We start from the raw sequence: 21868 nt of genomic DNA, 5'->3' as shown, positions 1-21868 counted from the left end.
GACGCAGGCAGCAGCAGCTCCTGGCGAAGGAACAAGCCAGAGCAGGAGTAGGGGAGATGGAGAAGCCTGGGAACCGCCCCCCAGTCTGTGTTCCGGCTGAAGGGTGGCCGTGCCAAGGTAGGATCCTGTTCTCTCTGGGCCCATTTGCTGCCAGGATACAGCATGTGGCTGACACAACCAGCTCTGTACAGAACAGTGGTCTTGATGAGGTTTTGGGGTGATGGTGGTCGGGTTCTTGGGGTCTGGAGCCCATGGCCAAGAAAGAATTCCCGAAGACTTCTTGGGTGCAAAATGGTGATTTTGTTACACCATGGGACAGGACCTGCGGGCAGGAAGAGCTGCGCGGGGGCTGTGAAGAGTGACTGCTTATGTACTTTGGAACTGGGAAAGGTAAAGACAAAAAGGAGGCCTCCAGAGGGACTTTGATATGCTAGAGGACTCCTAAGATACCTGAGGCCTTGCTTTTGTCAAGCCAAGGTGGATGGCAGGGGCTTCCTGGAGGAATGTTACATACTCTGTATTTGCCTCAAGTACTAGTCAATGGGCTGCAGGTTATAAGGAAATTTAATTTTACCTGCCACTTCCGTCTTGTCTTGCCTTTCCCTCACATCACTACAGAGGGGTGATGTTGGGGCTCCAGGAAACTGAGTCTACAGGTGACCGGAGATTCGGCTATTGATAAATTGCCTTTTTCTTGTAATTCGCTAAGACATTTGCAAACTGATGGAGGCTCGCGTCCAGGATGACTGTGATCTCTATCAGTTAACCATTTGTTTTCTTTCCTTTCCTTTGTTCTTGGGCAGCCAGGAGTGCCTGAGGAATATCACACAATACCCCACCTGTGGGGGCGGGGGTGGGGGGGTGCTGGCTCGGGCTTTGCCCTTAGCTTGCCTGATGGTCCCTCAGCAGTCTCAATGGAGTGGAGGGGGGTGAGTTTTGCCCCTCTGGGGAACATCTGGCAATATCTGGAGACACCTGATTGTCATAACTGGAGGTGAGGGTTGCTACTGGTCTCCAGTAGGTGAGGGTCAGGGATGCTGTTGAAGAGCCTGCAATGCATAGGACGCCACAGAGTAATAGGCTCCAAATATCAATAGAGCAGAGGCCAAGAACCCCCAGGGTAGAATAAGTTGGAAGCAAGTTGACATCTCAAGAGGTGAAAATCCTGTGCTTAGGTGAGGAAGAAACCTCAGTTGTACTAGGGTAAGAATGGAGGAGACCGGACTACTGAAATGAAGGCAGAAAGATCTGGTGACTTTGGTTGACCACACATTCACCTGAGATGGCATTGAGGGAGGGACAGCAGCGGGTCACGGGAGGTGAGTAGGCTGTGTCTGTACCTTGGTCAGGGTCTGGTACCCTCCTCAGAGGGTCTGCATCGGCGAGCTGGGACCAGTGACATTTCGGGTACCCACATGCTCTTCTGAGGATTACATAATTGCCTGTGGCTCAGTCAGCTAAGCATCCTGACTTCAGCTTGTCATGATTTGGGGGTTTGTGAGTTCAAGCCCCATGTCAGGCTCTGCTGACAGCTCAGAGCCTGGAACCTGCTTCAGATTCTGTGTTCTTCTCTCTCTCTCTGTCCCTCCCCCGCTCACCTCTGTCTCTTTCCCTCTCAAAAAAAAAAAAAAATTAAAAAATTAAAAAATAAAAGAGGTATTTTAAGAGTGCCTGGCTGGCTCAGTTGGAAGAACATACAACTCTTGATCTCGGCGTTGTGTGTTCAAGTCCCATATCGGCTGTAGAGATTACTAGAAAAAAAAAATAATAAAAAAAAGTTTTAAAATTCAGCTTTTTTTGGTTTTCACTGGGAGGATCATTCAGGAAATCTGGTCCACTTTATATTTGGAAACAGCTGACCAATCTCCAGGAAAAATCGGAACTGGAGATTTTGGCTGTGAAAAGGTTTGGGTGGGAATGTGAAGGCTGTTTTCAATTATTTGGAAGAAAGGGGACCTTCATAATTCTCTGTGACTGCAGAGGCAGTGAGTAGGTTTTACAGAGAGGCAGACTGCCTCCCAGAACTTCCTTACTGGTCCGTCGGGCTGTGACTTAGGATGGGCAAGCTCCCCATCCCTGGAGATGTTCCAGCAAAGGCGTTGGGGTGCTAGGGTGGGTGGCCGCCTCAGATGGGGGCTGGACCAGATGCTTTGTCGCTGTGTGAGACGTCACTTTACGCTGAAGCTGCTTCCTTGCCCAAGTGCAGGTGGTTTATGTCTCCCTCAGCTCCTGGGCTGTGACCTAGGCATTATTCAGCTCACGTGCGCACACGTTTTGAAATGCACGTAAAGGCTGTTGCGAACAAACTGCAAATTAATTGAAGAACTTTGGCTTCATAGGGGATGTGTCTTTTCTCAACCAGCAGATACTGGGAAGCCAAAAACTGTAGTGGCAGGGCTGGTGGGCAGTGCGGTTTTGTCGGTGGATCTGTCCCATGCAAGGTTCTCAAAGCTCTGCCATTAAGTGTTGGCTGAAGCCTGACTTGAACCTTTCAGGCCTCCCCGCTGCACTGGCTCCACTGGGGTTTCTCAGGGTGAGATGTCAGGTAGAAGAAGAGGCAGCAGGTCTAGGGGATAGTGATGGAGGCGGCAATGAAGGCTCCCTTTTCCCGACCATGGCCCTTGCCTAGCCCATCAGTAGGTACTTCTGGAGGGTCTCCTGTATGCGTCCTTCACCCCCAGCAGCACTGGAGGTCCCCAGCTTCTGGGAGCCAGTCTTCTGCCTCCTTAGCAATCCTGGGAAGGTGGCATGGGGGCCTGACGGGACCAGGCACCTTTAGGACCAGGAGAGCAAGGACAACTTCCTGTGGAGGTTATGGGGGAGGGGAGATGCAGACAGAGGTGCCCCTCATGGGAAAGAGATCCAGCCCTTCACTGCCACTGGTGAACCCACCAGTTTTTTTTTTTAATCAAGAAACAGACTTTTAAAAACAGTTTATTTATTTGGTTTTTAAAGTTTATTTATTAAAAAAAATTTTTTTTTTAACGTTTTTATTTTTGAGACAGAGACAGAGCATGAACGGGGGAGGGGCAGAGAGAGAGGGAGACACAGAATGGGAAACAGGCTCCAGGCTCTGAGCCATCAGCCCAGAGCCCGACGCGGGGCTTGAACTCATGGACTGCGAGATCGTGACCTGAGCCGAAGTTGGACGCTCAACCGACTGAGCCACCCAGGCGCCCCTAAAGTTTATTTTTAAAGAGAGACAGAGGAGAGACAGAGCACAAGTGGGGAGGGGCAGAGAGAAAGAGGGAGACAGAATCCAAAGCCGGCTCCAGGCTCTGAGCTGTCAGCAAAGAGCCTGATGCAGGGCTCGAACTCATGAGCCGCAAGATCATGATCTGAGCCGAAGTCAGATGCTTAACCCACTAAGCCATCTGGTTTATTCTGAAAGAGAGAGATACAATGGGGGAGGGGCAGAGAGAGAATCCCAAGCAGGCTCTGTGCTGTCAGCATAGAGCCTGATGCGGGTTCGATCTCACAAACCATGAAATCATGACCTGAGCCGAGATCAAGAGTTGGACACTCAATGGAGCCACTCAAGTGCCCCGAACCCACGTTTCAAGTGTCTTCTCTCTTTACAAAGGCAAAGGCATCTTGCCTTGGCGAGTTTGAACACAGTGTGGTTTTATTTTCCACACTCACTACCTTGACCATGTTCTGTTGACTCTCTCTTCTAGTTCCTTAATTACATATTGAGTGAATCCCGTAACTGTATAAACATGATTCATCATGAAATCCAGACTCCCTTGAAGCTTCAGCCTCAGACTCGAGTTCCACTCCACCTTCTTCCAAGCTCCGGGACCCACAGTGATTGGCAGTATGGTCTGCTTTGTAGTCAGCTACCTACCCTCTGTCCTCTTGCTCCAGATCCTCCAAGATTGGGGAGGTGGGGGTGGATGGTGATGGGCAGGCAGGGAAGATGGAAAGGGAAGGCAGATATCATAATAGCAAAGCACTTTCCTCAAGGCCAATGACTTAATGCTCCTCCCATTCCCTGCAGGTCTCCAAGGACTGGGAAGGGGCCATTTCAGATGGCTCATTGATTGATAACAGCTCCCCACACTTACCTCTTGCCTACCCTTTCCTTGGATAGTTAATGATCTCTGAATAGACAACTGCCACGTTAGTTTAGATCCTCCCAAAATACCTTCAAAATTGAGGTGTTTTGAAGCAATGCTCAAGGCTTTAAAAGCCTAAGGAAGTAATCAAAGCTATAGTTTGGGGTGGAAAAATGTAGCAGATGTTGAATGTAAAATAACTTGCGAGCTCCCTCAAACTTTAAAAAAAGGATTTAGTGCTTTGTTTCTGTTGAGTAACTGATGATTTGTTCCTTTCTTCTGGTAACAGGACTTCTTTGTCAAGAGCAGAGCTAAAGGGAGACTTCATCAAATCACCAATGTTGGCTCCACCTTGGCAAATGCGTGGCCTCCTTTTATTTGGTCTTGATTTCTCATTCCCATTTCCTTATTTCATCGCATGTATCTTTTATATATAACCGTCAAGTTCTTTTTTGGGGTAAGTGTTAAAAATAACCTTTTGGGGGGTGATGATGAAAGTGTTCTAAAATTAGATTATGTGATGGTCCCACAACTTTGTAAACACACTAAAGATTGTTGAGCTGTTCAGCGCCCTCCCTCCCCCACCCCCTCCAGCCCAGGAAGGCTCCACGCCTAAGGCGGGATTGAACTCAGGACCTTGAGATCAAGACCTGAGCTGAGAGATCAGAGATCAAGACCTGAGCTGAGAGATCAAGAGTCTGATGCCCAACCTTCTGAGCCACCCAGGCACCCCAAGATGTTCACTTTAAAACGGATTACCTGACTGGCATGTAAATCATCTCAATAAAGTTATTTTTAACCACTGTGAGATTATTGGGATGGTGGGATTGTGCAGATGGGGCACAGTTACCCCAGTGACCTCCTAATTTACTGACTCCAGACATTCAAAGACCTAAGAGGGTTCTTTGGTAGAGGCAACGTGAGACAGTAGGGAAGCTATTAGGATCCCAGCTTCATTGTCCCCGGGTTGTCACAGGTTGCGTGGAAATTATGGCAATCAACACTAGGTGGACCAGCATTCCACCAGCTTCTCTATCTGTGAAGTAGACCGCCCTCAATCTCACCGGCCATTGCTGATTGGCCCAGAGGCAGACATGTGACCTCAGTTGTCCGTGGTCTCCTGATACCAAGGCTCAGAGTTGGGCCAGGAGTTTGGATGAACTTTGACCTGGAAGACACAGATCCTTGGCTACAGTCACAGCTCATCTTTACTCTGGCACCTCTGAGTTCTGCTGTTCACACCAGAAAGGTTTTGGTGCCCAGCGGGCGCCAGGCTCTTTCTGGCGTCATCTCATTCAGTCTGGGCAGGTGGGCTGGGCTCTGCCAGAGGTGTTGGGACCAGCGAGCACAGGAGGAAACTGAGGCCAGGACTCACAGCCTGGACCATCTCAGCTCCGTGCAGCTTATCTATACTCGACTGAGCTAATTCACTAGAAGCAAGGGACATCACTTGGACCACTCCACCTTGTTGGTGATAGGGTCCCCTGAATTGTTCATTACCCACTGTTCGCACAGATGAGAAGGCTGAGGGCTAGGGTAAAGAATCCTATTATGTGATGTCTTTCTTTTGTGAATTAAAACCATATTTTTTGCCTCTCCCGCCAAAGTATCCCTTTATGGCTCTTTTCTGCAACAATTTTGGTAAATTCTGGCAAATTTCAGACTCAGATTAATTTATTTGGCTTAAATATTGTTCTCTATGAAAATAGTTCTGGCAAGGGGAATGCGTAGGCATAGATTATTTTCAGGTTTTATTTTTACCTTAAATTTTTTTTAATAATCTCTACACCTAATGTGGGGCTTGAACTCACAACCCCAAGGTCAAGAGTTGTATGCCGTATTGACTGAGCCAGCCAGGCACCCCTAAATTCTAAGGTTTTAAGAATTTAGATGGCAAGGCCAGGGCAGGAGGAGCTCAGAGTTCAGTGTGGGTAGGATCCCGGCCAAGAGTCCGAAGTCTGGGTGCAATGCTACACTCGTGTGGTCCTGAGTCTCTCTATGCCTCTAGGCTTTATCTTCATAGCCTAAATGAGGGGTGGTGGCTAGTGTCCTTTCCAGCTTTAAAATTCTCTTCCATGCGAGGCCACTGAGGAGCCAAAGACCGTATGGGGCTTCGGCCCAACTGACCACTTTACAATCCAACTACTTTGCCAAGGTTTAGCTTGGCCTCCTTGCTCAGAGCTCCTTGGGTTTTAACATCAACTGATCTCTCTCTAGCGTTTGGGCCCTGGGACGTTTCACGAAGACAATGTAACTTCTCACGCCCAAGAAGGTGTTCGGGCACCAGTGTCTTCACTACCCTTCATCCCTGGCAGGATCTCACAGGGCCAGATTCTTCTTGGGAATAGCGTCAACATTATTTTCACATCAAATTATTTAACAACGTTAACACTGGGTTTTCGCAGAAAGTATTTGTAATGAGAATGTGTGGGAATGGATGTTTTAGGTTCCTTGAATTCTCTGATTAAGGAGCCACTGGAAACTAAGGTCACTCGTCTGATGAGACGTCGAGAGTCTGCTGTGTTCAAGTTCCTGTGTGTGTTCGCCTGTGTTGAGTGCACGTGGTGAAAAGGTCCAGGGGCTGGGAGGCTGCTCCTCCAGTGTGACAAGCCCTGGACAGCCACCACGGCACAGTCAGAAAGCAGGGACCTCTGAGGCTGCACGTGGGTGAAGTTCAGGACTCACCTGCAGGTTTCTTTAAAAATGAGAATCCAGATGTGCAGCTGGTTTTCCGACACCTGCCCTCTGAATGGTTGGTACCCAGAGCGGACCTTCTAGAGACAGATTCCGGTTCACTAGTTCTGCAATTACCTTGTGAAGTTGCCATCTCAGTTCCTGCACCTATAAAATGAAATCTCACCTCCGTACAGGGTTGCGGAGAGGATTCGAAGTAAAGGTGGACAGCATTTTGCAGTGTCCTGCTCAGAGCAGCCTTTTAGTCACTGCTAGTTAGAACACTAGTTTCTTAAAGGGTAGATAAACTCAGAAGAAAATCTGAGTTCAGGCCCAATTAATTTAAGTTGCACCAACGATTGTTATTACAAGTGCCTTAGGGGTGCCTGGCTGGCTTAGTTGGTAGAGTGTGCGACTCTTGATCTCATCGTCATCAGTTCAACCCCACATTGGGCGTGGAGCCTACTTTAAAAAAAAAATCATACTTTAATTACAAATGCCTTAAATTTGGGACGATAGTTTCTAGCCTTTTCTCCCAAATATTAAATAAGCGACTTTCGACTTAACCTCTGTACCTGCTTGCTCATCTGTAAAGTGGGGATAATAACAGTACTTTGTAAAGATTAAGGTAATCTATAGGTAAATCTCTAAAACAGAAGAAGGCACATTGTAAGGGCTGTGCGTTAACCGTTATTATTGCTACCATATAAATACTCTTAACTGCAGACAAGCCATAGTTCTCCTAAACAAGAGCTAGGAGAGCCTCTGGACAGGGCTGGTGACATGGGCTTGGGACACAGCCTTGTCCTTGCCTCCCAAGATGGCCCTGGGTAAGTCCTAGGTTCTCAGGGGGACCCTGGTTTCCCCCTCTGCAGATGGGTAATTTCCCTGTTCTGTAGAAATACACTCCCAAGACACCAGTAGTTGGTAAATATTTGCTAATACCCCAGCAGTTTTCAGAAGGGAGAAACTCAAATTCAGAATGAGTTGGGGACTTACTCAGGGGCCCAGCAGCACTGGCAGTGGGATAGCAGGTGGGGAGAAGCTACTCTGCCTAGCTATTTCAGAGTCTTGTCCTTAAGTCCTACCTGCCCCTCTGTGCTCCCTCCACCATCCCCAGTGGATCTTCTTCTTGCCAACCAGGAGCAAACAGCAGAGGCTAGGTGGGAGTGCACTGAGGGGTGTCCTTGACTCTGGCATCTGAGGGTGAGCTGTGCTGAGGCCACAGGCTGGCTTGGGCTGATGACCTGACCCACAGCCCATCGAGGCAGGGATGAGAGAGGAAATGTGGGCTCTCTTTCCAATAATTAAGCTTCAGTTTTGGTGTGGACACCCCAAGGCCGGGTACCACCCCGGTGCCACACCCACATAATGGGGGCATTATGGAGGAGGGACGGGGACTGGCTGCAGGCAGGGAGGAAGGTGAGTGCAGGAGTAGGCCCTTTTCCACATGCGAAGCAGCTGAAGATGAGCCTGGCTTGGGTCTGAGTGAGGTCCAGGGTGCACTGGCAGCCTGAGCTTAGAGTGAGAGCCCCTTCTCTTCCCTGCCCTTCTGGTTCTCAGCTCACTCATCTGAGTTCAGAAAACTCCAGTGGTCACCAGCATCGCCAGTATCTTCTCAGATGTAGGATGTACAGCCAAGAACTCCTAGCCCAGTCTTAGTTTCTGTGAGCACCGGAGCTTTGCTACCTGGATGATAGGCTACTTCAGGCAGAGGACCCTCAAGGAGATAAGAAGAGACAAGGGAACTTGTTCTGCTACGACACTCCATCCAGATGCCACCTTATCACCCTGGGCTGCAGCAATCCGTTCACACAAGATGTCTCCTCTCATCGTGTTTCCCATGGGCACCTGCCAAGGCTGTATTCACCCGGCACATGGCAGGGTTTCACCAAGTTAAACAAAACTGACACATGGGCCAGATCTGGTCTACGGGTGTTTGTTTGTTTGTTTTTTCCCCTGCAGAATATGTGAAGGATTTTTGATTTGTTGAAATCAGGAGATTCGTACACCAATCTGGATTCCCCATCGTCTCTGGAAAATTATGAAGATGGGGCCTCTCGGGCCCATATTCCTTCCACTTGGTGGCAATCTCTGGGCACTCCGGAGAGGCTGCTCCCTTTAGACAGATGCTCTCCACTCTGCGGCACCTCCCCTCCCCAGCAGCTCCCACTTCACTTAGCGATTTTACCTACCTGGTCCCTGCAGCCGCCGCTGGTGGTAACTCAGGCAGCAATGAAAGCAAAGGTCTCCATCAGCTCCAAAGACAGTTTTCAACATATGCTTGTGGAAAAGGCAGCACCCGGGTCTTGCCAGGCAAACAGAACGCACTGTGCAGTAAGGCACCTCCAGAGAGATGCCGGCCCCATTAGGAGGTACTCTAGATAACCCGCTGTTCCTGGGTGGTCAATGGCAATGACGTTTGGTCGATTTGGCTGCCGTCAATCCTCTCTGTTCACCCTCTAGTGCAAGCAGCCAACAGTGTGTCATTTGTTCAGGAAGAGGGAGAGGTGGCGCTGGTTTTACTGAGCCGCTGTCAGTCATCAAGGAAAACATCTTGTCTTCTCCATTCATCCATTTAAATCATTATCACGAAACTGACCTAAACATCCAGCAACCGGGAAGGGGGTGATGGCAACAGCGAGGAGGGCATCATTCTAGGCTGAGGCACAGAGTGGCCACAAACACAGAGGTTCAAAACCAATGGCCTAAAGCTGGGGCTGTGGGAGGAGGCACGGCTGGAAAGATGGCGGTCGCCACGTGAGCCGTGACAGAACCCAAGGAGCGAGGACTTAAGGGAACAATTAATGGCTTGAGGCCTCTGCTTCAAGAAGGATAATCCACTGCAATACTGAACAACACTCACGTGGAGGGAACCCTGATGGACAGGCACCATCATGCATCCTGATTTTCAATGTGGAATGCAATTAACCCTTAAAGAACTCCAGAGTAGAGTTTTCAAACTATCTTTAGGGTTTTTCAAACTAGATCCCAAACCCCCTCCCTGCCCTGCACCCCCAGGACAGCAGTTTATAAAACGAACTCAGTGAAGCTGCTCTGGAGGTGGGCGCCGGCCAGGAGGCCCTGGCCCTGTCCTAGCACTCTCCTTGCCGGCCTCCACAACGCCACCGAGCACCAGTCAAGGACCACCGAGCTTGAGTTACAAGCACCTTTTACAAAGCAGAACAGGCCACCCCAAAAGAGTTCTAAGAGGCCAAGTGCTCCTATAGAGATGAACATTCCACTTCCTGTTGCCACATTTTAAACTATTTATTGAATGAGGCAGTAATAGACAGAATGGGAAACAACACAGAATCCATGCTCTGCTACTTGGGTTTTGCTTTTCTTCTTCTTGGCAATTTCTCAAACTATTAGGAGGTTATTTCACCACAATGGAACACGGACTTTAAAGCCCCTGAACAGCTTCACAATGACGATAAAAAATAATAATTAAAAAAATAACAAGTTGTAGAACTAGGACTGTTTATATGTAAATTTCCCTTCCCTCCCCCTATTACGTACAGAAAAAAACATACAAAGAACATTAGATAATTTTATATAAAACAAGCAAATACAAGAATCTGAAACTTTTCTCAAAGGCTGAGCAAGACGTGAAGAATCTTTTAATGTCGCATTAAAAAAAAAACACATTTAAATACACGATCACACATGGGGGGCCCGGGAGGAGGGAGGAAGAGTTGTCCCTGTACTCAAGGAGCAGAGATTTGGCCTGTCGAGAAGTCAGGTGAATTTAGCCACTGGAGACTCAGGGCTTGCAGCTGAGAAATCACAGAATTTAACAGTTACAGAGAACACCCAGACCAGTCGGCACCTGTGAGGAGGAAGCTGTGGGGCCTGACCCACCAGGAAGGAGGAGCCTGGGAAAACTGCAGGGTCCCTTCTGGATCAGGGCCTGAGCCGGGGTGCAGGAAACATCCTAGGTCCCTTTCTCTTCTGAGGTCCCGCAGTAAGAAGAGCCAGGTGGCCCTGTCAGTTCCAGTCTCCTCTGTGAAGCTACAGAAACGTACTGGAAGGGAAAAAATTGCTCCCATTGGTGTGCCCTGGTCTTTGAAGATTTTTCTCTCCCTCCTTCCTTTCCCCTTCCAACCCCTCCCCTCCCCCTCCCACTCTCTCCCCTCCAAGCACACACCCCCAGGCACACCTGACGCGCACGCGCTCCAAAAAACCCTTAATACTTCTGTTACCTTCAGTTCATATACATGACCAATTCAGGAGACTGACCTTAAAACCAGAGCAATATTTTAATAGTCATGAGATCAAGACGACTTCCTGGGAAGGGGAGGAGATGGGAGGCTGAGGAAAACCCTCTCGTCCCGGCCTGGAGCTTTAAGGACATTCACCTGCCTGTGGCAAGGTCAGCACCTGGGCCAGCCCGAGGAGCATCTCAGCTGCCAGACCACGAGGCCCTTGGACCTTGCAAACACAATTTCTGGACCCCACCCCATTCTGGAACCTCCTTCTTCAGGTGAGTCCAGCAGGGAGAGTTCTGGGTGGCCACTGGGAGGCAGCTTTGGTGAAGGGCATGGTCACCTCCGCCTGAGTTTGTCAGTAGCTCAACGCATGACCCTGGTATGAACAAAAACCGGGTGACTGTGTCTGGCCACGTACCCTACACCCACTAAACTGGGTGAATTATATTTTTCCACAGCTCACCTTGATTTCATATAGATAATTCCATGCGGGTTTCATATATATATATATATATATATATATATATATATATCTACATACATACATATATATATACTTTATATATATGTAAATGTGTATATCCATATGTACACATATACATATATTCACACTCACACATACACACACATAAGTATACACACATGTTTCTGCAGAAAGAGGTCCTGCCACAATTTGGCTTTTTCGGGACAGTGAAACCGACAACACAGTATCTTATTCCACCAATCCCAGAAAATCAAGAGTGGTGCTTTAAAAAATGCAATTCCAAAACCCACTGCCTTGCTTCCTTTTTAAAAAAAAGGTTAACAAAACTTTTCTTCCGAAGTCGAGAGACTTAATTCCATTTGATTGCACCTCTGCAAACGTGTAAAAAATTTTGAAGTAGACTAGAAAACGACGCCATGGCATGGCCGCATGTCACTGTTCCAGCGTCACCACCTCCACAGCCTGGCCGTCCATGGTAACTGTGCTGTCCGATATCCTGGTGGTCACAGGGGCCATGGCCACCTGCACCGGCCCATTGCCCTGGGCGAGGCTGGTTACCACAGTCTGGTACATGCTCACAGGGATCTGGACCAGTCCTGGGGAGACAAAGGGGAGACTGTTGGTGGGGATCGGGCTCAGCTTCCCAGATGCCGGCTGGACAGGGCAGCCAACCCCAGCCCTTCAGGGCACCGCTGTCCAGCCTCTTGTAGTCGCACACCGACTGCACAGGCATAAATACATCCCTCTTCTTACCCATTTTAATTCTTTAAAATAGACTATCAGGAAAGGGAAGTTTGAAAAAAATTGTGGAAACATGCCCCAGGGCAGGGTCTCCCCAATCTGCCAGGAGATGACCCTGCCTGCCTCCACTGTTAGGAAGCCAGGCCGGTCAGGTGTGAACCCTCCTCCCCAGCCCATCCCTGCTGACTGCCTCCTTCCTCTAGGAGAGGCTGCCATTAATTTCCTTTGATGTTCTGTTACTGACTTCTTAAATCGTCTGTCTGCCTATGCTCGAGTTTCTCTCAGCTTAAAAACATGTCTCCCTCAATCCTATCCTGTTTTCTGGCCACCGCCCCCTCCCTTCAGTGTTCACTTATTTGAAAAAAAATGCTTAGGGCATGGTTTTCTTGATTTTAGAGCCACAGACCACTACAATTTTAAAATACAATTTTGGGGCAATTTGAAAAGACCCAACTGTCTCCTAATATCACTGTCATTTCACAGTAGAAAGGAAGGTTTAACTACAAAGAAAGGAAGAAGCACGTGATCTCAGAAAAACGGCAGTCCTTCCTAAGAAAAGTTGATCTTTTTTTTTTTTTAATGTTTATTTACTATTGAGAGACAGAAAGACACAGAGTGTGAGCAGGGGAAGGGTAGAGACAGGAGGAGACACAGAATCCGAAACAGGCTCCAGGCTCTGAGCTGTCAGCACAGAGCCCGATGCGGGGCTCAAACCCATGGACCGCGAGATCATGACCCGAGCCAAAGTCAGACGCTTAACCGACTGAGCCACCCAGGTGCCCCGAAACGTTGATCGTTTTATAGGACATATCTTTTTTAAAAAAAGGATCTCCAGTTAAATGAGGCAGAATTAATGTACATATCAAGCTCCTCTTCCTCTTAAAACTAAATAATTAAGGGGAGGGGACAGGATATAAATGAAGGATGTCAACACGTTTTCTGAAGATGAAAAGCACACGTAAAGTGGTTCTGACTTATCAGAGACGCGGAAGCAAGTCCCGTGTTCACGGAGGGCGCGGGACATGTAGCTCTCACTACTGTACCGAGAGACGAGGCTGAAAACGGGAATTGGCTAAAAGTGTGTATTCAGCTTGACTGGATCAGTAGCTCCCGCCAATTGCAACACCCAGACACCCAGACCTTTGTTGACAGGACATCTGAAGTTCCACCACTGTGTTGAGAAAGGGACCTGGAGAGGCCCGGGAAAAGACCACAGTGCTATCTGTCATGATATCTGTCGGTGGGGCAGTGCGGGGGGGAAGACACTGAAAACACTCACCCCCATCCCCGGGCCTATAGACCACCTAGCTCTGCCCTGCTCTCCCCGAGGCGCTAGCTCATCGGGAACAAGGCTGCAGACAACGCCCAATGCTGGGGGCAGAGGAAAACAAAAGCCCCCAAACTCTAGTATCTTCAGAGAGAGAAGAGATTTGTAGCATAAAGATGGGATGCTTTTCTTAAAAAGGTGTATGAAAAAAAATTTAGGATGAAAAATCTAACAGATGAAATACATTCTAAAGAAAGCAGAAGATAAAGAAATCAAGGACGTTTTTCACAAAGTAGAAAAGGTTAAAAGATGGGAAGGAGGAGAGAAAAATAGGAGGCCAAAGGAGTCCAACCTCTGATGAAACAGGATGCCAGAGGGTAAAAAAACCAGAAGGTGGGAAATTATCAGATACATTGTAAATAAATTTCTAGAACTGAAAACCATGCATTTCAGACAGAAAGGGCCCACGAGATGCCCAGCAGAAAAGATGACAAAAGATCGAGACTCTAAGGAACATCTTTGCAAAATTTCAGAACATGAGGGATAAAGCAAGGACCCTGAAGAATTCCAGAACGGAAAAAAAAAGTCCTACACAAGGAGCCAGGGGTCAGAATATTATGGGACTTGTCAAAAGCAAACCTGGAAGCTAGATGAAGCAAACGCCTTCAAGTGTCTGGGAGAAAATGCCTTCCGGGAGAACTGGGTTCCCCGCCCATGAAATGACACCCCTTTCGACAGGGTGTGTGGGCAGGAGAAAGACATCTTCAGACGTGTGTGTGGGGGGGGGGGTCTGGAAGCTGGTCACCCCTCCATGGTTTCTCGGGAGGTTCTGAAGGAGGTGCTGCACAGCAGTGAGAGAGAAAAACAGAGAATCCGCTGAGAAGAGTTCTGGGGAAGGATGAGGGACCCAGGACCAGAGCTGTGCGGCATGCCTGGGAGGACAGACAGGCAGGACTGGCACCACCACATGGGGCCGAGGACTCAGAGGGGTCTCCCAGAAGGGGGTAGAACTGATGATTACTGCCTAAAAATCAGAAGGAATAAAGCAAGTAGTAACCGTAATAATATACTTGTCTTAGCAGTGAACAATTTCGATGTAGTTACGGTAATATAAACATACAAACTGGGTTACCAGGAAATTGCAATCATGTCTCAACTCAAGGACTAATGAGATGACTATTATTTAGAGCAGTAAAGACACCAGAAAGAGCATGAAAGGTCGCCTCCAGGGGATAGTCTGTCTGTCTTTCTTTCTTTCTTTCTTTCTTTCTTTCTTTCTTAAGGCCTTTTAGTCCTTTTATTGACATTTAAAACCGTATCACTTTTTTGAAAGTAAAAATTTTTTAAAGGGGTGTTTTATCAGAATATTTTCTAATGCCAAATAAAAAAACCACCCCAAAATAAAATGTTATTTTAACAATGTTCTGTGTTCTAGAGGAAAATCTTGCCAGTTTAGACATCCGTATTCGATGATGCAACATGAAATGGGCTTGATGTTTTGCCTGGGGACAGCCATTTTAGGAAATCTGGGCTCAGGCTGCTGTGCGTTAACAGGAATGGAGCTCACACAGAAGAGGCCAGCCTACACTTGCACGCTAGGCTGAAAGGAGAGCAGGCTGAGGGCCAGGCACTGACCCCAGAACGCTGTGGGGCTCAATTTCCCTCATCTAGACTTCGCATACAGCTCTTAAATGTGTCTAACCAGCCATCTGCAACAATGTGGATGGACCCAGAATGTATTGTGCTAAGAGAAAAAAGTCAATCAGGGAAAGACAGATACCGTATGATTTCACCCACATGTGGAATTTAAGAAACACACCAGATGAATAAATGGGAAGGGGGGGAAAGAGAAGAGGGGTTAACAAACCGCAAGAGACTTTTACTGACAGAGTACAAACTATGGGTTGATGGAGGGAGGTGGGCAGGGGGATGGGCTAGATGGGTGATGGGTACTAAGGAGGGCACTTGTTGTGATGGGCACTGGGTGTTACATTTAATGATGAATCACTAAACTCTACTGCTGAAACCAATATTGTCCTGTAGACTAGCTAAATAAACATTAAAAAAACACAAAAAACTGTCTCTACCCAGTCCTCTTTCAGTTCCCCCTCCCTGCCACCTGAGACAGCTTCCCATCCCACATCAATCCTCTATCTCACACTCTTCAAACTCCACGTTCAAAAGGTTCCCAGAGCCTATTTAAAAAATGCTCCTGTTGGACATGGCATTCAAGACATCTCATGCTCTGCCCTGGCCTAGCTCTGCGGGCTCACGTTCTCAAAGACAGGTACTCCGTGCTCGGGCGCTACCCCGGCTACTCTCATCTCCTGACCCAGCGGCACGCTCCTTCCTCTAAGTCTTTGCTCAAGTTGTTCACCACTGGGAACTCCCTCACTCCCCACGCCTTCCCCTTTAGAAAGCAGCTCAGTGGTCCCTCCTCTCGGAAGCTGGCCCCATCCCAGCCCCAGTCGATACTTGAGAGTGGCCTCCTCTGGACTCTCAGTGTGAGGTACCAGATGCCTCCTTCTGGCAATAGGCCAAGGGAGTCTATTACTGGCCTCAGCAATGTGCAGCTGGGCCCTCTGCCCTGGCTTCTAGACTCCAGGCCTGGCCTGAGTATGTGTGAAGACCATACGGCCCCTGCCATCGCTCCAGTGTATTCACGATCGTCATCGCCTTTGTCCTCTCTTCCGGTCACAACGGGCAAAACTAATGAAGTGACCCCAAATGCGCACTGGCCAAGCCAGGACACCTGTGTCATCCTGCAAAGAAGCCACATGCTGGCAAACAGCAACTGAAACTAGAAGCAAAGATCAGTCTTATTTCTCTACTCTTGCTTCTGAGCTTGAGTCCGTTCCAAAAGCTGCAAACTTGGGGAACAAGTCGCATACTTTATAAACGCGGGGGTCACTTTGAGCAAGGAGACCTCCTCACCGCGAACAATCATGCTGGGATCAGAAGGCGGGCGGTGGGGATTTCAAGAATTGTCACAGTTAAATCTCTGACTTATGATGTGTTTTTGTTTCCTAGGACGTGGATCCATGTCCAACACTGTCGTTAAAAGTTTTGGCATTGTGGGAGATTGGCTCCAGAATAAAACGGAAAAAGGTGCGAACGCAAAAATATGTATTCGCTGCCACTGTTATAGCTAGAACAATCTTTTGAACGTAAATGGATCTTGTTGCCTTCTTTCACAATTCTTCACTGGCCCAAGGGACATGAGGTCCAAATCTCTTTGCAGGATTTAAACCCTTCACGTCAGCTCCTGTTGTTCCGTTCAGGCCGAGTGACCGCGTATCCAGCCCTCCTCTCCCCACGCCGTACACTCCCATCAGGTGAACCACTTGACTGGGCCTCCACCACCTGCACACAAGCATGCCTTGTGCCTGCAATGATGGCCCTGGACTTGTTCCTTGAATGGGCTCCTCTTCTTCCTTCCATGGCAGCCGGTCTCTCCTCCCTGGCCTTAGCCTCTCTCCTGAGGTCCTGAGCACTCTGTACAGGCCTCCGTGGAGGCAGCGCTCGTATTCACAGGCACTGTGTGCATGTCTTCAAGAAGACGGTCAACTCTGTAAGGGACTCAGAGTCCTCAGCAATCAGCAGGGGCTCAATGAATGTCTTCTGCACTCACAGAGAAACTTGCCTTCGAAGCTCGCACAGGTGTCCCTCCTGGAGACAGGGTGACTGGAGCGGCCCCGTCCTAGGGTGATTAGGCGGTTTTGGAGCCAGGAGCTCCCAGTCAACAGAACAGTAATGTAAACACGACTGCATTCAGGACTCATCCAAAGAGGGGCTCATTTATAAAGATTTCGTCTTCTGTATCTCACCTCACAATCGGGAGGAATAAATCTGGCCTCTGCAACTGGGTGATGGAATGCCCCACTCCACAAGGCTGTCTCGAGAGTGAATGACTGGGAACAGCAACCACATACCCGAAAAGCTTTTCAGAGCTTTTCAGAATTTCACATGCAGGGTCATTCCATAACCCCAAATGCCTCGAAATCCCAATTCCATTATTTTCTACATGCGGTTCCACCTTAAATCAGTGCATTACCATCCTACTGTGGGGATTTTAGAATTTCAGAATCTCTCTCTCTCACACACACACAGCCATTTTGGCATGGGATTAGATTAAACCGTCTCAGCAGCTCTGACCCTTTCTGTCCACGGAAGGGGAAGGGGGAGGGGACTGGCGGCTTGCAGGCCAGCATGAGCTAAGTCGGCCTCCTGCCCTTGGAGGAGAGATGATTAAATGCTGAGGCACAGTAATCAGGCTGGGATTGTCCCTGCATCTGCTCAGCCTGGCCCTGATTAGCCCTAATCTAGAAGGTGTATGTTAATCTCAGTTTATATTCTGGGTCATTTCGTTTGATTAAGCAACAGGAAGCCCTTCACATTCTGCTTTCAGAGTTTGAAGTTCTCCGTCTTGTTTGTCTGAGAGACCCTGTACAATCCTAGCAGTAAGCCTCTGGGCATCTGTTTGGCACTTTTCAAAGCCCTCTTACATCCAGTGTGGATCATCTGATCTCTGCTAAGACCCTAGAGACGCGGGCAGGGCAGGTGTGCCTCCCTCTTGCAAGAGGACAGGCAAGTTCCTTTGGCAGAAACACAAACTTATCCTAAGGGCACATACTGAAGATTTAGGGCCCCAGTCTCGAGTACCCCAGTATTTCAAAGCCATAAGAAACCTTAGCATTCATGTGGATCAGTAAACCCCTTTCTTTTTCTTGAAACTCAAAAGGAAGCAGATACAAAGTTTATTAAAAAAAAAAAAAAAAGAGAGAGAGAGAAAGAAAAGAAGAGAAAAGGAAACACAGAGCAGAGTGATTTTCTCCCAAGATGACGGAGTTTGGCAAAGCCAGGTGTCCAGGCTATCGATCTGGGAGTCATTCTGTGGGCTCAGCCACCCTTACCATCGAATAGCAGGCCAGCAGGGCCCAGGGAGGCAGGGGACTTCCCTTTTTGGGCTCACTGCTGCCTCTCCCCTCAGGCTTCCGGGCTAGGTTTACAGAACTGGCCAAACTGGGAAGAGGCCAAAGGGGCCTCAGGAGCCACAGTCCCGGCATAAGGATTTCCTTGTCAAACAGCAGTCAGACGAGGAGCTCTGGCTCCAGGACCACATTTCCCTGCAAAAGACAATGAGACCTAACCCTGCTCACCTCCCTCCTGCCTGGGTGTCCCGTACTTGAGCCCACGTGGTCAGACACGCCCCCCCCCCCCCCAGTCTTGCCCAACTGCACCCCTCCGGTTGCCTAGGCCAAAACTGCAGCCGCCTTTGACTTCACACACCATCAGCAAATCCTGTCAACTCGCCCTACAAACGTAAACCCGGAATTCCGCCACTTCTCTCTGCTGCCTCCCTGGACAAAGTCCTATCCTCTCTTGCCAGGACGACGTTTTATCTTCCTTCGTCATCGCCCTGCTCCAGCCGTTGTTCCACTGTAGCCAGAGGGACCTGCTAAAACTTTCACATGACACGATGGGTATCAGGACAGGCTCTGAAGGTTCAGATCCCTGGGCGAGGCCGCCTCTGACACAACTCACACACTTCCCACCCAACACCCTTCAGAGTCAGGTGACCTTCTGGGGGGAGGACATGCAGGGAGACTGACCAACAAGGCGGCCATGCTGCCACTCAGAGTGCTCCAAGGAGACCCCTGCACGGGGTCCATTCTTCAAGGGGCTTGCTCCTCTCATCAGGGCCATCATCTCTCAGAAGGTGATCATCTGGCTCTTAAGTTTCCCCTTTTCAGGAGAATCTCTATTTTAACAGAGACTTAATTTCGAAAAATAGGTAACACACGGAAGGCATAGTAAAAAAAGGTGCAAAAAGGGCATGGGGTTGAAAAGAGTCAATCTCCCTCCCAGAGGTAACTACTTGCGGCCAGTTTCTGGGCTCGTCCGTAGTCTACCCAAGACTGGGAGGTGTGTATACGTGTGTCTGGGTATTTTCCCCATTCGAACACTGCATACGTTCATACTCTTCTGCACCTTGTTTTGGAGATCTTTACTCACAACACAAAGAGAACGGCTGCAGAGTATTCCATTTGTATGAAGGTGCTTAATTTTTGTTTCACGTCAGACGGGTAGCGTGCCAACGTTGCAACAAGGTTTGAGGGAGGCACATGCCACACGACAGTGCGAACACCCGATCATCATGTTCACGTACTACAAAAGGATCTGGAGGCGCTTGATTTTGATTCACCAGTGCTCTAATGACGCACGTCTTGGCTTTCCAATCTTTTGCTATTGTACTTAATGTATTGCAATTTCTCACATATGCAAGGATAAATATCAAAGACTACGACTGCTTAAGAGGGTATTTATACTTCAAAATTTCATAGGTGCAGGGGCGCACGGGTGGCTGTCAGTTAAGCGGTCGACTTCGGCTCAGGTCATGATCTCGCGGCTCCTGAGTTCGGGCCCCGTGTCAAGCTCTGTGCTGGCAGCCCAGAGCCTGGAGCCTGCTTTGGATTCTGTCTCCCTCTCTCTCTGCCCCTTTCCCGTTTGCACTCTGTCTCTCTCTCTCTCTCTCAAATATAAATAAACATTACCAAAAAAAATTTCTTTTTATTTCATAGGTGTAGTAATGGGGGACTCTCAACTGTTCCGCTCAGCCCAATTCCTTTCAAGACTCAAAATAATCTGCCTCTAGTAGTGGGATTTAAGATTAAGGCATGATGGGTGACAGGGGAATACACTTTTGGACAGACATTTGTCTTTGAGCCTCTCAAATCATATTACATGGGTAGCAGCTAATGCTATCTAGTCATAAGTCTGGCCTGGTCTTGTCATCTATGTGATCATTTGCTCACGTTTAGGGGCTTGGCCCTATTTTCTGCAAAACAAGAGGCCTTGAGGTTTGTAGTGGTCCGTCTCTGATGGGGGAATGAGGGGAGGCTTTGTGGTAGACCATGGGCGCCAACGAGAGTAACTTTAAAGGTTAGGGTCATAGCCTTGCGCACTCTGAATTTATCATTCATGAGCTGACCTACTCTATTCCTGACCTCTCCTGAAGTAATGAGTTCCATCACTTACCTACTGTATAATGGAACACACACACATGTGCACGTGTGTATGTGTATGTATGCAATTTATTTACTTAAGGGAATTCATGTACTTTTCTCAACACTAACTCTTTTGGTATTCTGTGATTTGAGGAATACATCTACGTATCACAGCTAAATCTTCTTGAAATATTGTTTGGCAACGGCCATCCCAACTCCCCCCACTCCCCCAAAACACGCATGCACGCGCACGCACGCACAAAGGACTTTGATGGCTGTCTATTATGGGAAAAATAACAGCCAAAGAGCTACTAGTTTGAAGGATTACATTAGCCTTTCCCACAAATTACTCTCCATTCTCTCTTCATTACAACCATACCTGTCCCCTTAGTGTACCCTAACGTCACATGTATTTGCTCAGACAGATCCCTCTACCTAGAATGGTCCCCTGCCAGTGTAAGTCCAATTCTTCCACCAATTTCCAAACATTTCATGGAGATACCACAGAGAGAATGGCCCGTCAGGTTCCTTCCTTCCTGCGATTTTATTCCCTTCACCATTTGGCACCGGCTCTGTGCCAACCTGTTTCCAAGTAGTTGTTCTCTGTATAATCTGCTGTCTTTAAAATACTAGGCAGCTTCAACAGAGTAGATGCTTACTAATTAAATATGACTCCAGATCTCGTTCCTCGTGATTTTCAGGAACTTGGTTACATTCCTATCAGCCTTGGCCTCCGCAGACTGAAGGCCTTGAAGCCTTTCACTCTGTTCCCAAGTGCAGCAGGATTTTCACAACAAGACCCTTAAGGCAGCGTAGCCAAATGCTGTATCGGTAGTTCCCGTGCATTCTGTGTGAGGGTCAAATAAGCTATTTTATTTCCTTTAAAGGCATGCCAATCAGAAGGACTACATGTGACTCCTGGGTCTGCCATCGAATGGCTTGTGAACCTTGCTTGCTTCAAACGTAAAACGGCAGTTACTAATCTCACAGGGCTGTCGAGGACTAGATGTGCTGACTTCGGTGAAGTCGGGCACGGTGCCTGGCACACAGTAGGTGTACAATGAATGCCAGCTACTTTTTGACGATGACTTCGAATGAGGGGTCTGATGAAGTCTGGTGGCGTCACAGACGTTAGACTAAAGCTCTCAGCAAACAGAAAGGAAAGCAGAGACAGCACAGATCTCCTTTCGGCAGTGATGTGCTCCTGCCAGGAAGCACATCATTTGCCAAAGGCCTTCAAAGATGTAAAGATTAGAGATAAGAGCCATGAAATCAGGGCAGATGGACTGGCGGGCAGCTTCCTTCCCGAAATGCGGCGATGGTCAGAACTGGCACTGGAACGGCACCCTGGCATCTATGACATGGCTGGCGACTCAGCACATCGGTGAAGAAATAATCCAGGCTAAACCACTGATCAATAGCAAGAA

The 21868-nt window shown here is 48.4% G+C and overlaps 1 protein-coding gene and 1 non-coding gene across 4 annotated transcripts in view; both read right to left on the bottom strand.

Annotated features, from left to right (window-relative positions):
- Positions 1 to 10270: 10270 nt before the first annotated feature.
- The window catches only part of NRF1 (nuclear respiratory factor 1), a 146206-nt gene continuing 134608 nt past the window's right edge, over positions 10271 to 21868 (bottom strand). For all 3 annotated transcript variants that reach the window (XM_047840000.1, XM_047840009.1, XM_047840028.1), the window contains one exon: positions 10271 to 12022. In XM_047840000.1, coding sequence (XP_047695956.1) covers positions 11859 to 12022 — 164 coding nt within the window. In that variant the 3' untranslated portion in view covers positions 10271 to 11858. The remainder of the gene's footprint in view (positions 12023 to 21868) is intronic.
- Positions 19511 to 19614, bottom strand: LOC125161412 (small nucleolar RNA U13). The gene has a single exon (XR_007150615.1). It is a non-coding gene; the product is annotated as a small nucleolar RNA U13 (small nucleolar RNA).

This window comes from Prionailurus viverrinus, chromosome A2 (assembly GCF_022837055.1).
Source record: "Prionailurus viverrinus isolate Anna chromosome A2, UM_Priviv_1.0, whole genome shotgun sequence".
Taxonomy (NCBI): Eukaryota; Metazoa; Chordata; class Mammalia; order Carnivora; family Felidae; genus Prionailurus; species Prionailurus viverrinus.
Note: the sequence above shows the minus strand (reverse complement) of the source record. Positions and strands in the feature narration are given on the sequence as shown.